We start from the raw sequence: 16563 nt of genomic DNA on the forward strand, positions 1-16563 counted from the left end.
ATAAACAACGGGAGACACGGTTTAAAAGCTCGAAACCTGATGCACAAACTCACTGCCTGTTTGAACATGTCACCACTGAAAAAAAAAGGCAAGTAACGCTAAATTAAACGTGAAATTAAGTAGAAAGACTATAAACCTTGTATTATTTACCACTTCAAAAATTATTTTTTAGTGTATTAGCACTATTAAACTGTATGATAGCCTGTCTGAACCCAGCCTAGTCAAAAAATAAATAATAAATAAATAAAAAAGTCCAATGCACAATTCTTTGCTAAAAAAGAAGTAAATTCTTAAACTAATCTATTACAATTTTCGCCTTTCAGTACTAGGCAATCCTGAAACTCTGGCACTTCTTATTTTACTGTCCTCTTAATAAATGAACACACATCTATGTATATAATTTTTATTTATTATTTAAGATCAAACAAGATCATTCTGTCATCATTTACTTGATAGACTTTCATCTGTGGAACACAAGATCATATTTTAAGAACATTGGGAATCAAACATTAGACCCCATTGACTTCCACTGTACGGACACTAAAAGATACTTTCTGACTTTTTTTTAAATATCTAAACAGATTTGGAACGACAGTAAATGATGCAAAACGATCATTTTTAGTGAACTACCCCTTTAATGGTCATAGTTTGGGACATTTAAGATAAACACAGCCAACTGGAAGAGTTTTTGCACACACTAGTCGATGCGCTGCGCATCTGCACCACACTGAGACAGCCGGGCTTGCGTCATATTTACCGATCTCGTGTTGTCTAGTGATCTGTTTGGTTTGGATGCTTTAGGGTTTCAGTGTTGGGGGTCACTGGGACAGAGGTGAGAGTTTGGACTTCGCTTGGGCTTCGCTTGGGGCAGCCGCGTCTCGACGTGGCACTGTAAGTGTCTATGTTTATTTGTTCGCGCTAATGATTAACCCCAGCAGAGCTATATATATGCTTCAGTGAGGTGTGCATGATGTGCATCCCAACAGCGTGTCGCTCACCTGCGCGTCATTGGTGCGTCCCTTAAACGTGTAACAACTTTTGATGGATTACCCTACTCGCTAGTGCGCGTCTCTCCGAACTCTGTCAGACTCAAACGAGCAACATGTTCTTGGTGTCGTTCTCGTGGGTGCACCTGTGCGGGCTTGCGTCCGCGGTGCTGTCCACGCTGGTGGTGCTGAGCGCGTTTACGAGTGGAACGAGCGCGGCTGCCACCGGCTGCCCGACGTGCGGCATGCCTGCGATGGAGAAGGAGCGTTACCTGGTCGAGATAGCAAAACAGCAGATCCTGAGCAAGCTTCACCTGCGGGAGAGGCCAAACATCACGCAGACGGTGCCGCGTGCCGCGCTCATAACGGCGCTGCGCAAGCTCCACGCGGGCCGCGTCAGACAAGACGGAACGCTGGAGCTGGACAATAACGTGCCAAACTCGCGCGCGAGTAACCAGGCATACGAGATAGTGAGCTTCGCTGATGTCGGTGAGTGCATCTGATTTATAATCCGTTTATAGAAGCATTCTTAAAACGTTCAGTGTAAATTGGGAAGTGCGCACAAATCCTCACACTAACGACTTAACATGCGTTCTTGAAGGTTAAAACAAACTATACATTAAAATATATTATATGCATATTTACAAACTGAAAGGTGTGTACATCTGACTTATAAGTCGTTCATAAAAGCAAAAAACGTTTCTGCGTTGATTGTAAATTGTTAAGCGCACACGCCCCCTTATGTAAATATTGGTTTTATCAGGCAGAAAGCATATTCAGATCCAGTTTCTTCAACTATGAAAATACTGAAATTAATGGTTTTAAGAACCATTTTCACTGTTCTAATCCGGTTTCTTCAATGATTAACTGCGCTCTAAAAAACGCTGGGTTAAATACAACCCAGTGCTGGGTAAAATAGGGACAAACCCAGCAATTGGGTTGTATTTAACCCAGCATTTTTTAGAGTGTGGTTTTTAAAGGTCAGAACAAACTATAGCCTACGCTAAACAATGTTATATACATATTTACAAACTAAAAGGTGGGTACATCTGACTCTTTGTGCCTCTAAATCGTTCATAAAAGCATTTTTAAACGTTTGGTACCTGCACACCTCAAGCACGTGCAAACTATACATTAAACATTTTACATACATATCTATACATTGAAAACTGCATGTGAACTAAATATTGGAATGTTGTTCCAATCCACCTCCTTTTTGACTTAAGAGTGGGCGTGGCCATTCGTAATAGGAATGTGCTGGACTTCCGGTATTATCGCTTAGTTATTTTAGCTGTACAAAATCAGTGGTTAGGCTGCTTGATAATGCAACCTGTTTTTGTCATCATATAACTTTAATTTATAAAATAATTTTCATTAATCATAAACAGATTGCAGTTTGTTATTTAAAAAAAAATCACTCAAAAATTACTTTTTAAATTTAAAAATGAATTACAAAGAAATTGAAATGAATTAAACATGAAATTGTGAAGTATAAAGACTGTAATAATAGAATTTTCTTATAAAATCTTTTCTATAATCTTTATTTACAATTTAAAAATATATATTTTTATAGCATAGTTATTTACGTACACTGTAAAAAATCTAAAAGTTGAGAAAATGTAAACGTTTAAAGCAACCAGCTTCAGCAGAAGTTTTCTCAACTCGTTTTTGTAGGAGATTTTTGAGTTTTCTCAACTTTTTGTTGTATAAACTGAAAACAACAAGTTGAGAAAACTCAAAAAATCTACTGAAGCTGGTTCCCTTAAACTTTTACGTTTTCTCAACTTTTGATTTTTTACAGTGTCTGGCACATTCACAAAAAAACATCTTACTGCCGCTCGCAAAATAAGCACTTCTTCTAAGCACCTGTGTCTGATTTCTCTCCAGATGACCGGGTTTCTGCCGGCACCGACACCAGTCTGTCATTCCAGTTCCTGCAGGAGAAAGGTCACAGCGTTCAGGTGCTGCAGTCGTCGCTGTGGCTTTACGTGTGTCCAGCCGATGCGCCTCATCACGGCGGCCGTGTAAACGCAGAAATCTCCCTGCCGGCGTCGAGCGGCGCTAATCGCACGCTGCTGCTCCAGAGAAGCGTGGATGTGTCACGAGGCGGATGGCACACGTTCCCGGTCACCGGCGCCCTGCAGGCCTTTCTGGACGGCGGCCAGCGGAGGCTCCGTCTGGAGGTGCACTGCGAAGACGGCGGTCGAAACCTGTGCAGTCACGAAGCATCCAGCGACTCCTCGCACCAGCCATTCCTAGTCGCGCAGGTGCAGTTGCATGAAGACGCCAACAAACACGCGCTGAGCAAGCGCACCCTGCGATGCGGCGACGACGTGAGCGTGTGCTGCAAAAAAGACTTCTACATCAAGTTCCGCGACATACAGTGGCAGGACTGGATCATAGCGCCTGAGGGCTACCATATGAACTACTGCATGGGACAGTGTCCGCAGCATTTATCCGGCTCGCCCGGCATCGCCTCTTCATTCCACGCCACCGTCTTCAGTCAACTGAAGGCCAACGGCATCCACACGGCCGTGTCGTCTTGCTGCATTCCCATCCAAAGACGGCCGCTCTCCATGGTCTACTTCAACTCGCAGCACACCATCGTGAAGACCGATGTCCCGGACATGATCGTCGAGTCCTGTGGGTGCACATAAAGAACAATTACGTGACTTAACGGGTTAGTTCACGCAAAAATTAAAATGAGCCCGTGATTTACTCACCCTCAAGGCATCCTATGTGACCCTGGACCACAAAACCAGGGATGAAACGAGCTTTCCGTTGATGTATGGTTAGTTAGGATAGGACAATATTTGGCCGAGATATGAGTATTTGAAAATCTGGAATCTGAGGGAACAAAAAAATCTAAATGTTGAGAAAAACATCTTTAAAGTTGTCCAAATCAAGTCCTTAGCAATGCATATTACTAATAAAAAATGAAGCTTTTATATATTTACGGTAGGAAATTTACAATTTTATCTTCATGGAACATGATCTTTACTTAATATCCTAATGATTTTTGGCATAAATGAAAAATTGATCATTTTGACCCATACAATGTATTGTTGGCTTTTGCTACAAATATACTCCAGCGACTTAAGACTGCTTTTGTGCTCCAGGGTCACATATGACTTTCTTCTTTCAGACGAATCCAGTCGGAGTTGTATTATAAAAATTGTCCTGGCTCTTCCAAACTTTATAATGGCAGTGGGCGGGTGTTTCTGTTCAACAGTCCAAAAGAAGTGCAATAAAGTGCATGCATCCATAATAAAATGTGCCTCACACGGCTCCGGGGGGAGAATAAAGGCCTCCTGTAGCAAATCGATGCGTTTTTGTAAGAAAAATATCCATATTTAAACACTTTTCTCTCACTTCCGCGGATGACGTAGGACAGGATGGATGCACTTTATTTGACGTCTTTTGGACTGTTGAACAGAAACACCCGCCCACTGCAATTATAAAGCTTGGAAGAGCAAGGAAAATTTTAATAATATAATTCGTCTGAAAGAAGAAAGTCATACACACCTAGGATGGCTTGAGGGTGAATAAAGCATGGGCTAATTTTCATTTTTGGGTGAACTAACCATTTAACAGTACACTTATTTATCTGCTTTATCAGGAAGAGGCGAAATATGCTCTAATCGAGGCTTTCTGTCCAAGCAAAGTTTATTCGTTATGGGTTTTTATAGATGTTGAAATACTCAGGGAAATCAAAGCCACTGTAAAAGCCACGCTTAGGCCTGACTCAGCACGGTTACCCAACATGACAGTAAACATTTAGATACTGCCACACGTCCCAGAAAAGGTCTGACAGCAAATGAAAGTGCTGCATTAGTATCTAATATATTTTATTATATCACAATAGTTCTCGAAGCTTATTTTGACTGTTTACGCTAAGCACCAGCAAATGCAACTAAATGTATGTACTGGCTTTCTTTTTAAGATGCTTTTATTCTGTTCTTTTAGTTGTATTATTATTATTATTAATAATAATAATAATGTCTTATTTATATAGCGCCTTTGCAAAAGCAGTACAGTAATCTACAGGCAGTACAATAACCTACATTGTACGTTACAGGTGTATTTTTGCCATGTTTATTGTGTCTTATGTTCTCAGTTTGTTTAGTCTGAAGCACTTCCTAGTGATGCATAGTGTAGGGAATCTGCAACTGCACTTTATGTTATTTTGCGTAGTTAGTACGAATCAAGCCATGCAAATCCGATCTACGTGTGGTGTTTATTTTTTCTTTGACAAAAATGATACTGTAACTTATGGCACGATATTAAAGCTAAGGCTCGTTGAAGGAGCAAAAACTCACTGAGACTAATTTCTATGATTTTTTTAATAGAGGACTATTTTCTTATAGGTGAGATAGCTTGGAAATCTGTACTGTATTGTACATTGTAATTTTGCTGAATGCGTGTATTTTTAAAAATAAATATTTTATCTATTACTTCATGTGTGCTTTAATGAGAGGACTTGAAAAAGGACAAAGGTCACGTCAAACATCAATAAAGCAAACAACCCCTAATATTTGGCATGTTCTTCTGTATCCCTTTGATGAGCAAATCTAGACCGATATGTGACCCTGGAGCACAAAACCAGTCATAAGGGTCAATTTTTGAAATTGAGATGTATACATCATCTGAAAGCTGAATAAATAAGCTTCCATTGATCTATGGTTTGTTAGGATAGGACGATATTTGGATAAAATCTGGAATCTGAGGGTGCAAAAAAATTTAAATATTGAGAAAATCATCTTTAAAGTTGTCCAAATTAAGTTCTTAGCGATGCATATTACTAATCAAAAATTAAGTTTTGATATATTTACGGTAGGAAATTTACAAAATATCTTCATGGAACATGATCTTTACTTAATATCCTAATGATTTTTGGCTTAAAAGAAAAATCTATAATTTTGACCCATACAATGTATTGTTGGCTATTGCTACAAATATACCTGTGCTATGTATGACTGCGTTAGTGCTCCAGGGTCACATATTACAATATTTATTCTCTATGTCATACAGTCTCTTATCACTTGACAACTAATTGATCATTATTCTTAGAAAAAGCCAGTATTTCTATGAAGGCAATCAATAACGTCTAAAAGGCAAAGAGCGTGTTTGCTTGGGCAAATAACTGAATTGGTTTTTATAGATGTCAATATTTGACGAATAAACGACGGTGCAATTTTTCTGGCATGGCTACTACAGAAAGACATAAAAAGGGTTGTTCAGCATAAAAAAATTTTTTTTGTTTGGTTTAGTTGCAAACACGACATCAAATATAAATATAAATATAAACAAACTTACCGAACAACACAAACTATTGCTTGTGCTACGGTCGAGCTCGAAAGTCTGACAGCACATTCTGGGATTACGTTCATTTAACCCTAGAAATAAAGGAAGTTTGAGCATTTTAAAACAAATAAATCAAAGAAAAGGTATGATGTAAAATGAAGATGAAATATTTCTGATTTGGTACTGATGCTTAGATGAAACTTTCACTATGATTAAACTGAACTGAATCAACAATGAATTGACTTTAACTGAAAAAAATGACTGTTTTTCTTTATTTTTATTGTCCTCTTTTTAGAGCTGCTTTACAGCAGAATTGGATTTTGTTTGCATCACAGAAATATTGTTTTCCTCTAAAGCTGCTTTGACACAATCTGTATAAAGTGCTACAGAAATAAAGGCGTTCTTCTTCCACTGCATGAAGCTCAAGATGCTCTTTGGATCATCTCCGATCCTGCTGGAGAACACGAGCATCAGGTTTAGTTTATATAGTTTCAGTGTTGTTGAGAGACATGCAAGAAATACTGAGATATTCTCATTTATGTTCATTTTAAACCTAAATTTCTCAAATCTTGATAATACAATTTGTGAAAAGTGTATTCAATTAGTACGAGAAGCATTCTAGGTCTCAGACTTTTGGACCTAACTGTAGTTCTCCTCAGGTTGTGTAAAGAAGAGTTGCATGTTGTCCCTGTCTGACAGCGTGTGCACCTGCATGCGTGATCCGCTTTATAACTGTGACTCAGACCGTCCGTTTGTACTGATTTCAGCAGGTCAAATAAGTCTTGCCACGTTGAAAAGGGTGTCATTCATTGCACTTAGTAAACACACCACCGAAATGCCAGTAATATTAGTTAAACACCAAAACAGTGATGCAATAATTCAGAAAACAGAGCAATGCCTTCATCTATCAGTAAATGCTCATGAATCAAGCTCAAACAAGCATTGCATGTTGCCTTAAATCAACATCATCCAATAAACTGAAGGGTTCTAAATGTAATGTCGATTGTTAAGATTTATTTAAACTCCTAGTTGCATACAGACTTTCACTTCACTTATGAAAATGTACCATGGTATTCATAGTTTCTGCCAAAACAGCAATGTATAAGTGTTTCCACATGTACAAAAACAACAGTACATTGTCATAGGAAACTTTGTATTAGCCACTACGATCAACCAAAACACACTGTAAAATATTATTATTCAAAGCTGCAAATATAACAAAGCTTACTGGAGTAGGTTTTACATGAAAATACCATTTTAGTCTTTCTACTTCAAAATTTTGGTTTAATTTAATGTGTTTGATTCAAATTGTTACTTTTTTACTTTTTTTTTTGTAGGTGCAGGACCAACTAAATTCTGAAAGTTTCTGAAGCTCTTTGAAGGAGATCTCATATTAATTTTTTTTTGTTTGTTTCTTGGAAACTCCACACTGAAAAAAAGCATTAGTGTTGAAACCATTTTTTACTCAGAAATTGATAGTAAATTACACCAAAAAAAATAAAATTGTCAGGTAACACTGATTTAAACATGATTTTTTTTTTAAGGAAAAAAGTCTGAAATTGCATTTTCTTGTACTCCAATAATCTGTTTCACTTACAACTTTGAAAAATAAATTTTCTAGTGCAGTTGCAGCTTTTTTTCCTCACTTTTTCATGGCAGTAAACAATACAGACAACATCATCAGGTCAGAGAAAGGCCGTGTGTGTGTCTTTGTGTGTGTGTGTGTGTGTGTGTGTGTGTGTGTGTGTGTGTGTGTGTGTGTGTGTCTGTGTGTGTGTGCGTGTATGCACATACAGTACACATGCACTGAGTGAATGTTCACAAACGCAGGAAGAAGCAGCTTTGTGCATTTAATTCAAAGACGTTTATGTTCCGGTGAAACCTACTGACTTACTGATACACTGACATACTAACCCACAGACACACTGAATTACTCTAATCCTGCGTCAATAAACACACACACACCCTATGCATTGATAATCTGCATGCAGCGTGATGTGTAAGACGTGTCCTCGTGAATGTCGTGAACCGCTCGCAGACTCATACAGACATACAGAACCAGGTCAGATGACACAGCAAGAGTAGTTTGAAACACTCAGGTTTAAACGGATTCATCACCATGACCGAAAAGGAAACACGAGAAAACTAGCTTCTAAACTGACAACTGAAAGCCAAGATGACCGACAGTCCAGAAAAAGTCCAATAAATATGATGCTGAACAATTTCTGCTCTTAAATCAGCACCTTAGAACATGAATACACAGTATTTAAAATATATTAGTTTTGCAATTTCATCTACAGCGACCCCAGAGAGTATTTGGGCACTTCTAAAATGTCTCAATCTGATTATATCAGGAATACAATATAAAATCAAGTGTCATTTATTGCAAAGAAAGATGCACAAACATTTGACAGACAAAAGTTTGTTGGGTTTTAAATGCTGAATCAATAGATGAAGACAAAAAAAAGCACAAAGCTGTCACTGGGGCAGTAAAAGATAAAAAGTTACATCTTGTACCTTATTTACCACTAACTAGTACATTTTAGTACATTAAAAGTACACATTAGTACTTAAAGTGTACATATTAGTACCTTTTAAAAAAGGGACCGGGTACTGCAACAGTAACAGTTTTGTGCCTTTTTAAGAGTTTGTGTTTGTTTTGGTTATGATGTTGTTAGTTAATGTGATTCTCTACACCTGTGGTTCCTATGTTGTAAATTTGAGGAAAAGAGACAGCTGATCTGATGAAATGATGTTCAGACAACTGTATACGGGAAAAAATCAAGAGGTCACATGCAAAATGTTTATGTGCATGTGTGCATTCCCACAATGCAGTGCGTCAGCCACTTCAAATAACTTGTAAATCCATGGACTGATCCTATTACTGTAGACCCCATTACCTGAAATATCCGCTCAGTTACATCACATTTAGAGCACAAGCTCCTCTCATGAGTGACAGTGACCGGCGATCACTAAATAACACAGTACCGATTATAATGTACAGAACAGTGACCCAAACACATTGCAAGAGAATGCAGCATAGTGCAATATTCATGGCACATCTAGCGAAAGAATGATGCAAACACAACCAGGAATTGCACGCTCACGTTGTACAGGTCAACCAGGACAGAAGCCCAGAAAACCTGCAGCCTCACATTTACAAATAAATGACATTCTCAAGGAATTCCATGAATACGGGGTCAAATGGTGTTATCTGTTCACAGAGAATTGCAAATACTAAAACATTAATAACCTTCCAACACAAACTGATGACAACAAATCAGAACGAGACAGCATCCAACATGTATTGGAGATTGCTTACAAATTAACTAATACTAACTAGCTGAAGTAGCTCTGCTCTCACTGCATTCTACCAGAAATGGATCTACAAAAGATTTGAAACGTTCTATTTTCAAAAACTCATAAATGCATTCAAATACATTAATAACGAATACATACACTACTGTTCAAAAGTTTGGGGTCAGTACTTTTTTAAAGAAAGTAATATATTTATTCAGTAATGGGAGTAATATGATCGCTTGATCTGGTCCTAGTTAAAATTCTAGCTGCTGAATTTTGGATGAAATGCAAATTAGGATTACAACATTTTCAGAAAGTTTCCAAAAAATCCTGGAATATGTTAAATTTTCCACCTCTTCGCAACCAAACAGCAAATAATATGAAGTGGTAATTTGTAAGTAAGTACTGCATTAAAACAAAATACAAATATTTAATTCATTTTTATGCCACTGAGAAGAATATCTTGGGATCCAATTTTACAATACTTCTATGATATAAAAAAATGAAGTTTTGACTACATTTCGTACATGGAGATCAAATGCCAATGAAGAATGAAAGATCACTCATAGATTACTACATTTTTTCTGAAATTCTAGTACCAAACCATCAATAATAAAAGGTGTTTGACCAGACTTGCAAAGCTGGTGAGGAGAGCCTAAGCATAACATTAGTTGTATCACAGTTTAAACAAAGAAAGCTGTTAGCCGTCCATGATTTTATCTAAAAAATGCATTCATCTAAAATGAGACAGCTTCACTTTGACCATGTTTGCACAGAATATAAATTTGCGTGTTGTCAGCATAGTAATGATACTTAATACCAAGAGAATTCGGAAATAAAGACTAAAAAGTAAAGGTCCTAAAATCGAGCCCTGAGGGACACAGTAGAAACTGGTCTAATATCAGACTTTAGCAACAAACTGTCTGTGTCCAGCCAAGTAAGGTCTAAACCAGTTTTAAACGGTGCCAGAAACACCAAAAACAAAAGATTGTGGTCCACAGTGTCAAATGCTGTGTTAATGTCTAAGAGAATAATAATGGAAGGAGATCCAGCATCAGATGCCATTAGTAAGTCATTTGTAACTTTAACCAAGGCTGTTTCAATGCTACGGAAAAAAAAAAACAGACGGCAGTGGCTTAAAAAGATTATTGACAGAAAGCTGGTTGTACAACTGTAAAGCAACAACACGCTCTAAAATTTTTGCCAGTAAAGGAAGATTTGATATAGGACAGTAGTTATTTAAATTGTCCAAAGTCTAAGTTTTGCTATTTGGTTCAGGGGTAATGGCAAACATTTTTAATGCAGCTGGAACAACAGCAGCACCATTTTCAGCACCATTGGGCACAAAAAAATCAAAACATGACTTAAACAAACCTGTAGGTAGAGGATCAAGCATGCAAGTGGTAGTTTTCATACCTGAAATCACTGTGAAGCAGCATCAAGTTGCAAAATACTGTATGTAAAAACTTTGGTCAAAGGAAGGCAGCACAGCACAGCACAGGCATCATTTACTCACACTCACATCATTCCAAACCTGTATGACTTATTTCTTCTGTGGAGCATAAAAGAAGATATTTTGAAGAACGTTGGAAACCAAACAACACTGATGAGCTTATGCATGGACAATAAAAATATTTTCAAAATATTTTCTTTTATGTTTTGCAGAAGAAATAAAGTCATACAATTGTGGAATGACATGAAGTTGAGTAAATGATAACAGTTTCATACAAGACACCTTTGCATGAGACAGTGGACTGACACTCAAGATGTGACTAGATGTGGACCACAGACTTCAGGAAGACGTCACACACTTAATACATTACAAACACGTGCTTCATGACTAACTGAACTTTCACCTGTCATCAGTGTTCAGTCATCAGAAACTGTGCTGAAATATGAACTTTATACTTATACTATAGTTATGAAGGTACGTCACTGTTCAACAATGCATGCAGTGTATACACATATATTCTTAAGAAAGTAAATCTCATGTATGCCTTGTTTAACCAAAAACAAACATGAATAGCAAGCATACTTGCGTCTATTATTATACAATGAGTTTAATCTCTGGTAAGGATGAAAAATGAAGTGGAAGGTCATGAACATAGTCTATAAAACTCACTTAGAATTATCAAACGTATCTCAAATTCTAGATAAAAAGATCCTATGCCTTGGTTACTGTTGCTAAGACAAGCTTTAGAGAACATCTCATTGAAAGGCATTGGGCATTTAGGTGATTATTTTAGTAAATTGTGCTTGTCTGAGGACTTAGCGGAAAGCAACAGATGCTTAAGGATGTTTGGTCAGTACTGTTTTTAAGGCAGGGCTTAGCAAAGTGTCAGTGGTCTGATGAGAAGTCAACACTGATTTATCCATAATAAACAGAGGATCCTGCCTCTGTCACTACAGGAGAGTTTCCACTAGGTGGCATGGTTTCAATAACAGGGGAAATCTCAAGTAACTATTTGATGTAATTCCCTTTTCTGCCACAAGAGGAACTTATTCACACCTCTTACATCAGAGGTCTTCAACCCTGCTCCTGCAGACCAACAGTCCTGCAGAGTTTAGCTCCAATCCTAATCAAACACACCTGAACCAGCTAATCCTGGACTTCAGGATTGCTTAAAAATCAAAGGCAGGGGTCTTGAAGCAGGCTGGAAATACATTTTGCAGGACAGTGGGTCCCCAGGAGATTGATGGGTTGGACTTCAACTCTTAGATACATGTGCATGTTCATATACCATCTACATAACCTCTGCTTACTTGCTGTAGTAATGTAGTACAGTTAATTAACTTAATTATTTATACTAGTACTAATGTGGAAAAACTGCATCTTTAAGATATAGGCTACTTTCACTTGTCTTTGCATTTCTAAATACAAGCCTGAGTGACTAAAGACACAGATGATGCATCTTATTAGCTCAAACTGTGAAGCATGGTACTTGCAACACCAATGGGTTTGATTCCTAGAGAATGCATGAACTGACTGAATGTATATCTTGAATGCAATGTAAAACTGTCTGCCAAATGCATAAACGTGAACGTAATCATTGCTGTGCACTTTGACCATTATTCTGATATTGATGGTGTCTGGCAGGGTTAGACTCAAGGTAACGTAATAGTGAAAGTGAGGTAATAGTAAAGAACTCTTAGTTAAAAACCCTTCGAGGCTGATTTGGACTAGATCATAAAAAGAAGGTGGTACGACGAAGCGTGACGACACTGCACAGCTCTCAGAAACTATCAAAGGCAACACACTTTTATCACTTCTCGACCACTCAAAATGTTTTATATGGTTGAATTTTGGATCTAAACTGTATACCACTTTCACGAAGGGTAAAGGAAGATAGGTAACCAACTAAATCTATAGCTTTTCAGCACAAACATAGATATCATATATGTTTTTGTATTACAGGACTGTTTTAAACGTATGGGTTTCTCAGTCAAATCTTAATTCTTTGATGTACGACCAAGGCCTTGATTGTCAAACTTCTGACTGAACAACATTCTTGCCCCAACATGCAAAATAAAAAAAAATACCAGACGATAGGTTAGCACTGATTTTTCTAAATGGTTTAGTTTTAACCCTAACCCTAACCCTAAACATTGATATGCATTTTACCAACTTTATTAGGTGTTTTGTGGAGTGGTGTGGTGAGGTTTAGTGCTTACGGATCTCCATTTGTAAATGAAAGATTGCAGGTTCAAATCCTAGAAGATCGGATTCATAAACTACCACCATTGTGATGCACCCAGGCCCCTATAAGAAGACTGTACCTGTGGTAAAGATGTACTGTAGGTCCAAACATTGGCAGAATGAAGAAAACCCAGAATAACAACCAACCAGAACAAACCAAGTGTTTTACGTCAGAATTTGAAAGTGTTTCTTTCTCAATGGAGTTCAAAATCTGGTCCGCCAAGCTTAATTCTTGGTTTCTTTGCTTGAAACATACCTTGAGTCTTCAAATTACCAAACAGCTACTTTGACTGAAGGTTGAAAAATGGAGGAAGATAAGACGAAGAACATTTTCAACAAAAACCAGACAGTGTACATACCCCATTCAACTTTGCACATCTTCTGGTGGATCTAGTGGAGACTGTTGACTCTTTGTGCCAACTGTAAGCAACAAAGTCGTCTTCAGCCATTAGCATTAATTCCTGGGTTTGATAAAGAGTTCCTTCAACCCGACACAGAACTTGAGGGTAGAAGTTTCTTGCATCATCTAGAGTGGGAATTGAATCAGTCATCCAAGTAGGGTAATGATCTAGAGGGAATGTCAGATTGGGAACCTTGGACACTGTGCTCATCAAAAACGAAGGTCCCTGGCACATGCAAGTAAATGAGGCAATAAACAATATTTTGGAGTCCTTACCAAATCTTTGTTGTAGGTGTAGTCTGGCAAGTGGTGTAGCCAACTGATGAAAGATTGCTTGAAACCCTTCAAGGATGGATCCTTGATCCCAAGCCTTGATCAGAAGGACCATCTCTACAAGAGAATATGGTGATAGAGAGTGAAAGCTGTGGGAACAAATTCAATCCAAAGGGAATGTGAGATGAGAGACCTCTTGGTCACTGGGATTGAAGTATTTCTACCCATGCAATTCAATTGCAATGAAAACAAGGAGGAGATGGAATGAGGAGCATTGCTGGCAACAAAAAGGCTGGTTCGAGGTTAGTGCACCAACTGTCTCGGTGGACTTTATCATCACCTGTTTTTTGTCTCCATGCTTTGGAAGACTTATTCCGGTCATGATTCCGGTACCAAAGATGGGGCATCTAGTAACTCTAAGATACATACTCAGAGTCTCTTAGAGAGGCTCAATCTGAAGGACCTTCAGTCCATTGATCTTACTGAACACAGACCTGATCGAAGGTGGTCTTCTTCCACCAGAATAAAGTTTGCCAATGTACAACATCCACCTGGATCAGTCAGGACCACAGTTAACATCTGATCCAAAGGAGTATGTCATCATTCTTGGCTACTTGGACTGACACAGACTGTTTTCTCCAAGAGGTCTCCCATCCTGGTACTGTCCTTGCTCAACCCTGCTTAGCCTCAATGGGTAACCAGTCAAGAGCTGCAGGGTGATAGGCTGCCAGCGGCCAACTCCCTCGACAATATTTGCCAAAATGGTTGGGAAAAAAAGGTAGAAGGCAGTGATAGGAGGACTTTGAATGTGCCATTTGCTGACCTCATACAAACTGTATGGGGGTTTTGCATGCAACATCCCACAACTCAATCTTTGCCAAAAGACCCCAGAGGTGGTGAAGCGTAACTACCACAAACACAGAAAGTGCATGGATCTGCCTTCTTGGCATCCAGTTCAAAATTATTCAATTACAAACATTTCTTTTGCAGCATAAGCAAAATGTTCTAGCCTCATACATCAGTGATGAAACATTTGTGTGGTTTGGATCTACTGTCTGGCTGCAGGCCCACCTCTTTGTCCAGCCAAGCGGTTGTGGGAATGTATGATAGCTGCTGCCATTAGCAGTGCTGAAATCTTATTTCAACAAAACAGAAGCATGTTCAAATATGGACTGACAGAAAACCACTCACCAAGAAAACATCTTGCCGACTTACTTTACAAATGACTACAGATTCAATTGGCTTGAGATCAGGCTCAATCCCAGCCTTCTGGTTCCGAACCTCTCTAGCTTGGCTGTCTAGGATTTTTATCTTTGAATATTGCATTGATGAAAATGGTGCATCTCATCAATTACAGCACTAATGATTTGAGGAATCATTCCTCATATGGTCAACATAGTCCTAGCAACTTCAAGTCATAGGGTTGATTCCCAGGGAATGCATGCACAGATAAAGTGTAAAGACTGTCGGTTTGGATAAAAGCATCTGCCGAATGTGTCAATCAGTTATGCATCCAAGTTTAAAGGGGTCATATGATGCGATTTCAATTTTTCCTTTCTCTTTGGAGTGTTACAAGCTCTTGGTGCATAAAGAAGATCTGTAAAGTTGCAAAGACTAAAGTCTCAAATCCAAAGAGATATTCTTTATAAAAGTTAAGAGTCAGCCACGCCTACCTAAAACGGCTCATTCTAACACGCCCACACATCCCTACGTGGCTCTGTGGGAAGATTTGCATAACGCCGCCCAAATGTTCATGCAAAGAAAGAAGGCGTAACTTTTATTCTCACTGTAGTATTGTTGCCGCCTCCATATCCTGAAGACGCTGTGTGCTTCGTTGTGAAATCGAAACTCCTTTGTTTGGTCTTCCAAAAGAGGACGATATCCGCTTCCTCATGCCTAGAGCTGATCCGTGCTGGTCACTGACATTTCATTACACCAAATAATGTTCTTTTTAGCAGCATCATATGACCCCTTTAATACTTTGGGTTGGTGGTTTTGAAATATTTGTAATCCAAAATATGAGCTATCATGCACTTCCTCACAAGTAACACTGAAAGCGAGGTTGTTTTCCAGATGCAAACCTGTTCAATAGCCAATGTTCAATTCGTAGCTCGACTTAAAGGGGTCATCGGATGTTCATTTTGCACAAGTTGATATGATTCTTTAGGGTCTTAATTAAAAGTCTATAACATGCTTTGGTTAAAATTTCTCAATGGTAGTGTAAAGAAACACCCTTTTAACCTGTCAAAAAACAGCTCTGTTCACAGCAAGCCGTTATGGTGCATTTCCCTTTAAATGCTAATGAGCTCTGCTCACCCCGCCCCTCTCTTCTGTGGGATGACGAGCTGTCCTGTTTACTTTAGCCGCATTTAGCTGTATTTAGCCATGAAACTTGCTAACTAGCACATTATTAGGAAAGGCGATTTGCAAAGATTCATAAAAGAACCTTACAGTCACTTCTTCTGTAGGTGAGGCTGGATCACGAATGATTTGCATGGACATAAACGCATTTAGGCAGATCGGGGGCACATTCCCTTCAAAAACAAATGTAATCCACTGCGTCTTCAGCGGCTCAGATGTCGGGAGTAAATGACGATTGCTAT

At 38.5% G+C, this 16563-nt stretch overlaps 1 protein-coding gene across 1 annotated transcript; it reads left to right on the forward strand.

The window, feature by feature from the left end:
- The first annotated feature begins 862 nt into the window (after positions 1–862).
- LOC107683611 (inhibin beta B chain-like) lies at positions 863–16415 on the forward strand. The gene is made up of 5 exons (XM_016479679.1): positions 863–1475; positions 2874–3654; positions 8371–8374; positions 14525–14531; positions 16404–16415. Exons 1-2 carry the CDS (start codon positions 1103–1105, stop codon positions 3641–3643), a joined length of 1143 nt encoding a protein of 380 aa, XP_016335165.1. The 5' UTR covers positions 863–1102; the 3' UTR covers positions 3644–3654; positions 8371–8374; positions 14525–14531; positions 16404–16415.
- Positions 16416–16563: the final 148 nt, after the last annotated feature.

The sequence above is a fragment of the Sinocyclocheilus anshuiensis genome, unplaced genomic scaffold (assembly GCF_001515605.1).
Source record: "Sinocyclocheilus anshuiensis isolate Anshui unplaced genomic scaffold, SAMN03320099.WGS_v1.1 scaffold1761, whole genome shotgun sequence".
Classification (NCBI taxonomy): Eukaryota; Metazoa; Chordata; class Actinopteri; order Cypriniformes; family Cyprinidae; genus Sinocyclocheilus; species Sinocyclocheilus anshuiensis.